The sequence below is a fragment of the Ruditapes philippinarum genome, unplaced genomic scaffold, assembly GCF_026571515.1.
Source record: "Ruditapes philippinarum isolate M1 unplaced genomic scaffold, ASM2657151v2 ctg482_1_1_1_1, whole genome shotgun sequence".
NCBI lineage: Eukaryota > Metazoa > Mollusca > Bivalvia > Venerida > Veneridae > Ruditapes > Ruditapes philippinarum.
The window spans coordinates 272,170-278,169 of NW_026858977.1; the positions used below are offsets into that span (position 1 = coordinate 272,170).

The following is a 6,000-nucleotide window of genomic DNA, read 5'->3' on the forward strand; positions in this document are numbered from 1 at the left end:
TTAAAAGAAGAAAACATATCTTATAAAAATTTACAATTTAAGGCATGATAATAATCTACAAAAGCCCACTTCAAAGGTCATAAAAAGCTTTATTAGTCAAAGTGTCAGTGATTAATACCGCGAATGATATGTATTTTATGTCAAGGACATTATAAGGTTTTTAAACATTGATTAGAACAATACTGAGTTTTACTGCACGTATGAAGAAATATATTATGTTTTTATTATTTGATAAAGACGATGCCTTTTCTAATATTTTTTACACCAATAATCATTCATAGCAATACATGGCGCAAACTCTGTAAGTTCAAAAGTTCCATTTTAAAATGTGTGATAAGTATTAAAGACCCTGTAACGCATTTTTTTATGGTTTTAGCTCGTATATCATAAAGCTGATACTCAAATGATGTTTTATCAGTATTGTATAAAGCAAGCATGATTTGTAAAGATATATCCGTACTTAACATTTCATGTTAAGAAAGGGAGGTAATTAGAAATTTAACCTTAACCCTAGGTTTATTAAATAACAAATGAATGTATTTATTATAATGTATATAAATATTTGCTGTACATATTTAACATATTCGTGGATGTTTGGAAATTATTTCATAAATTGAGTTCTAAAGTTGATGTTGAGGATATTTCAGAAATAAAACAACAACTCTCAAGTCATATGGTATTTTCCAAAAACAAGTTTTCACAAATGAGCGACGAAATCGTCGTTTTGAAAAGCACTTATCGGTACACCATTCATTTACTGATCAAACTTTTGAAGAAATGGTAAAGAAGCAAACTGCTATATAAAATCAGAAATACAAAAAGCGCAGGATAGCTTTCAAAGGCGTTTTAATGGGATAATTGATACATTAAAAAGGATCAATGAGAAAAGTTACGAATCATCTTCTGTATTATTTACCTCGAGAGTTCCTGTTACGATCAAGCAAATGCAAGCATAAAGAAAAGACATTCTTTCTAATAGGGACAGAACACTTCTAAACAGTGACTCGATCTTTAAAGGAATACAACCTAAAGGTTCAGATGATAAGGTTGATCGATAAATGTGTAGACAAATATCGAATGTAAAGTCAACAAGCTAGATATGATACAATACAAACGCGTCATTATTTTTGTCGAATGAAATGACTGTCTGTTCAGGAATACGCTCTGACACGACATATAGGACGCTTTTAGAACTCACCCGCAGTGTAAAATGCATCTCTGCTTCGCTGCGACACATCATACAACAAAATTGAGCGGGACATTTGTATAAAAACAAGTGCTTAACTTATTGAAACTTGTTCATCGTTCATGTACGGTGATGGTAGCATAGTGAAGCACAATTTTGCTAGAGATTGATACATTTCAGCAAATATGGCTCCAAGACCCTTGTGGCAGCAATAAATCGACGTATATTCATCGTAAAATAATTGAATCATGCTAATGAAGAAGTCAGGGGGTCGAGATATTATGGACAAGAAACAGACAATTTTATCTAAACAAACATGATGAAGAAATAAGATTTACTAAACAATATTGCTAACCACACTGAAACACGAAGTGTATTGGTGAACGCCCAATAGGACATTCAGACGATCGCTGCTTTAACATTCAAGGTAAAAACAAATTCAAATATTTGCTAGATTTGTGTGATAGAAGCAGGGAAATATTATATTAGTGTCATATTCTGTTTCATTGTTTGAATCTAACTTCGATTTAGAACATAATGATGATAATGGTGATAATAAAGGTATCCCATTGATGTACGTCAAAGAGTATTTTAGTATTAATGAAAGTTCATATTCCAAAAATACAGTCATATAAACATAACAATGTTACTGATTATGATGTTGATGATGATGATGTTGATGATTATAATGATTAAAACGATATGCCAAAGAAAAATGATGATATAAATGAAGATGGGAATAATGATGATTATAATTATCAAAACGATGATGATGATAATGGTTATAACGATGATGATAATATCATGATCATGATGATCACGAAGAGATGATATGGTTAAGAATGATGATGCTGATGATGATGATGGTGGTGGTGATGATGATTATGATAAAAAGAAATTATATTTATTCAATACAAGGGAGCTTAACATAACCAATTTAAATATTAGACATTTTCTTAATTATCATGACCAGTTACGTTACCATTTAGGGCAAAATAAATGCACAGACATTTTGGGTTTATATGAAACGTTTCTGTCCGAAGAAGTAAATGATAGTTATCTTAACATAAGTAATTTTAGTAGTGAAATGATAGACAGAAAAGGAAAAATTGCGATGGAATATAAGCCTATATCTTAAAGCCGTCCGGTAAGCTAAATAGGTAGAGCGTTGGACTGTGAATCGGGCGATTGTCTACGGTCATTTGCACTGTACCTCTGCTCTGGCATGTACAGAAGACTTCAGTTTCTTAAGAAAGTGAAGACAATTAGTTCTGGTAAACTGCTTGACAGCCTGATAAGGAATAATGCGGTGGCTGAACTGTGCTCTGATAAATTAAATGTGGCTTACTGTCGTGATCCGGAGTGAAAACTACCAACACCAACACCTATATCTTAAATAAAGTACCTTTTAAGCGTTTTGCTGATATTGAACACATGGATATTGAATCTATCTGTATTCAGATAAAATATAAAAATTCTAAACCATTCTTAGAAATTTTTGTTTATAGGCCGCCGGATTGTAGTAAATTTTGAACAGTTACTAGATAAAGTTAATCTTTCAAACCTTGAAACTCGTATTCTTGGAGGCTTTAAATTTAACTTCATACCTATAAAATCAATTGTTCTAAGTGAGAGCATTTTACCTTATACCTACATGTAAGTAAACACCATAATGAATTTTGCATTTTTTCTTCTAAATATATTTATCCTTTTCAAAATGATTGTGATAGGCTTCGTGACCCCAAATCACCTCATTCTATTTTATTATTTTATTTAAGTCGGTACATATTATAACTTCGTTCAGACAACAAACGTGAATTTTTCTTTAATGAGGTCAAGCATTTCTTCAGACATTCATGTTGTTTTGCGTTTGATGTTTTTATTCATTATGTCTGTTTATGGATACATGCTATCGTCCATGCCCTCTAGCACCGGCTTAATCAAAACATGTAAAATATATGAACTCAAACAATATACCGAAAAACATATCTGGTTGTTTGCGGGCGGAAAAAAAGAAAAAGAAAAGGAGAATCTTAAAAATGGGACTAAATTAACTATAAAGGATTGCAGTTGAGTAAGCTTTAATATTGTTAATATTGATAGCTTCAATATAAATCTATTTACAAATATCAGGCAATCTCTTTGTCCGGTGTCGTTCTGGTCTATGAAGATGATATGGCAGTCTGTAAATAAACATACGTAACAAAAGTGTTATGTAAAATGAAAAATAACAAATACAAATAAATAAATTCGATACAATATCATTTGTCATTACCTAAACAATATATGTGATATTATAAAACAAATAATATCTAATTTTTGGTTGTCATGTTTTTACTTTTTTTAAAACTTGATGCGTTTAGAATGAGTTGATTATTTTTTCATATGAATGAATAAAAAATCAAAAGAATCAACCTAACTGGAAGTTGTTCTTTTAAATACAACTGTCTGTGAAAACGATATAACAAAACAGTAGAAAAGTTAAACTTAGATAATGAAAGTATTTCACGAAGAGGAATTCTACACTAAATAACAAATAGCGTACAGTTTTTATGAGTGGTTGCTAATATTATTTTGTCACTGCCGTTCAGTTTTTGTAATAATTCTAATACTGACTTCCTTAATCACTGAACTCATCCGCTACCCCATTTACGGCGTCTCCATGTGCAACAAATCACAAGTTTACATCTCTTGCAAAGCTTACACTTTCCTATGTAAAACTTGTTTTTCGGGCATTTCCTCATACATTTACACCTGTCATATCGCCAGTGAAAACCGCCGGTCCAGCCCCCGTGTCCGCCGCCAATACCTCCATATCCACCGGAACCACCGCTAACACCTCCGTATCCCCCACCACCACCGCCAAAACCTCCATATCCGCCGCCAAAACCTCCATATCCGCCATATCCGCCGCCAAAACCTCCATATCCGCCGCCAAAACCGCCATATCCGCCGCTAAAACCTCCATATCCACCGTATCCGCCGCCAATACCCCCATATCCCCCATCACCATCATATCCACCACCAAAGCCGTTGCCATATCCACCGTCATATCCCCCGTAACCATATCCACTCATGTAGCCTCCATATCCGCCAAATCGACCCCCATAACGCCAAGGACCCCATGGATGTTTCTTGTGATGGTGCTTTTTCCGACGGCCTATAATGAAAATTGTAGTTAGTTTATAATATAAAATGAAAGAGACTTTGAAACATTTGTGAAAAAATTATTGTACATACATGTATGCAGTGTGTTTTAATAATTCCTGCACACACTTTCTTTACTAGCAATGATTGTAAGCCTGATTAAATGCACTTTTGAAACACAACAAACAAAGATATTGTAGTGTAAATAATTGAAGCGGATTTTTCATATCTATATTTTTAATGTGTAAAAAGACAATTAAAAAAGAATATTTGGTAAAATGACATTAGGTTTCAAGGTAAATTAAGTGCGTAAAAATGTGTTTTAGACTAAAATGACAAATCAAAATAAAACGATATATTCCCATAAGAAATGTATGAGAGCAGAAAATATGTCTTATAATTTTCGTAAACATGCACAGTTCAGATACTCAGAGAAACTGGTGCTATTTTTGCATACTCGTGATTAATTTTCAAGAAAATTGTACTGAACTGAAGACTAAAGAACGCGTACAGATTTTAAACATTTGATCGCAATACGGCGTCGCAAAAGCGAAACATTTTAAACATTTAATTGTTTTACGTGTCGCAAAAGTGGTATATTTTAAACATTTAATCACATTATTTCATTTAGCATGTTTCAACATATATTGATACTAAAGCGACTTTGCATACCTTGATTTTTGACTCAGACAATTCTGTTTAATGATATTTTAATTAAAACTTTGGTGATATGGTTCCAATATGAAGAATCTTATTAGATGCAAAGTTTCGTCTGGTTGACAACTCTATGGTTCGGAACATATTTTACAGTTTGGCTTAATATTGGTTGAAGAACTTATTGTTATTGGGGTTGTTTAATCTCTTGCAGTTCTTTAATATTAACCAATAAAGCTAAATACAAACAGATAAATATTGACAAATAAAGCATTTTACTCTTTATCAATTATCAACATCCAATCATTGCTTTTAAATTTTACCAAATGACTAAATATATTCACATATTTGGCGCTCTAACTGCAACGTCAAATCTAACAATAAAAAGTCGAATGAACTTAATATAATTTGGGTACATAATTAAAAGGTGATACGAAATTATACTAAAACAATGCGGGATTTATTGAGACTTGGACACAGCTGCTCATCCAATATTGTGTGTCCACCTGTGTACTTGTCCAAATATATACATGTACAGATTAATGTTAATTAACAGATAAACACTGACAAATTAATAGAGGACATTGAATCTGAGGCTCGCAATTTTTTTTTATTCAACTCGTTCGATAAAATCAGAATTGAAACATCGCGAATATAATATATTTATCCCAAATCTTAACAGTAGAAACGCGTCGCCCATGTAGTGTAACCCTAACATCTAGCGCGTTTTGTTGACGCTAAATACTGTTTACACGGAGTCGCCAAAGCGGTACATAAATGTGACAAAAATTAGTAGAAACAGTTATATATAAACAAATGAAACTTCTGCATACAGATTAACATTGATTAGAAGTCTATGAATAAACGTACCTTCTGTTGTGACTGCTGCCACCACAAGGATTAAGAGTACGGCTAACAACACCTTCATCCTGGCGTCACCAACGAAATTGGCTCGCTTCAACTCGTTCTTGTTACAGTATAGCCAACTTTTATACTAAACTAAGAACATAAAA

At 32.7% G+C, this 6,000-nt stretch overlaps 1 protein-coding gene across 1 annotated transcript; it reads right to left on the minus strand.

Moving 5' to 3' along the window:
• Positions 1-3,250: 3,250 nt before the first annotated feature.
• LOC132754845 (acanthoscurrin-1-like) lies at positions 3,251-6,000 on the minus strand. Its single transcript, XM_060745571.1, has 3 exons — positions 5,858-6,000; positions 3,807-4,346; positions 3,251-3,369 (listed from the first exon to the last, which is right to left on the minus strand). The coding sequence occupies exons 1-2, from the start codon at positions 5,913-5,915 to the stop codon at positions 3,820-3,822; spliced, it is 585 nt and encodes a 194-aa protein (XP_060601554.1). The 5' UTR covers positions 5,916-6,000; the 3' UTR covers positions 3,251-3,369; positions 3,807-3,819.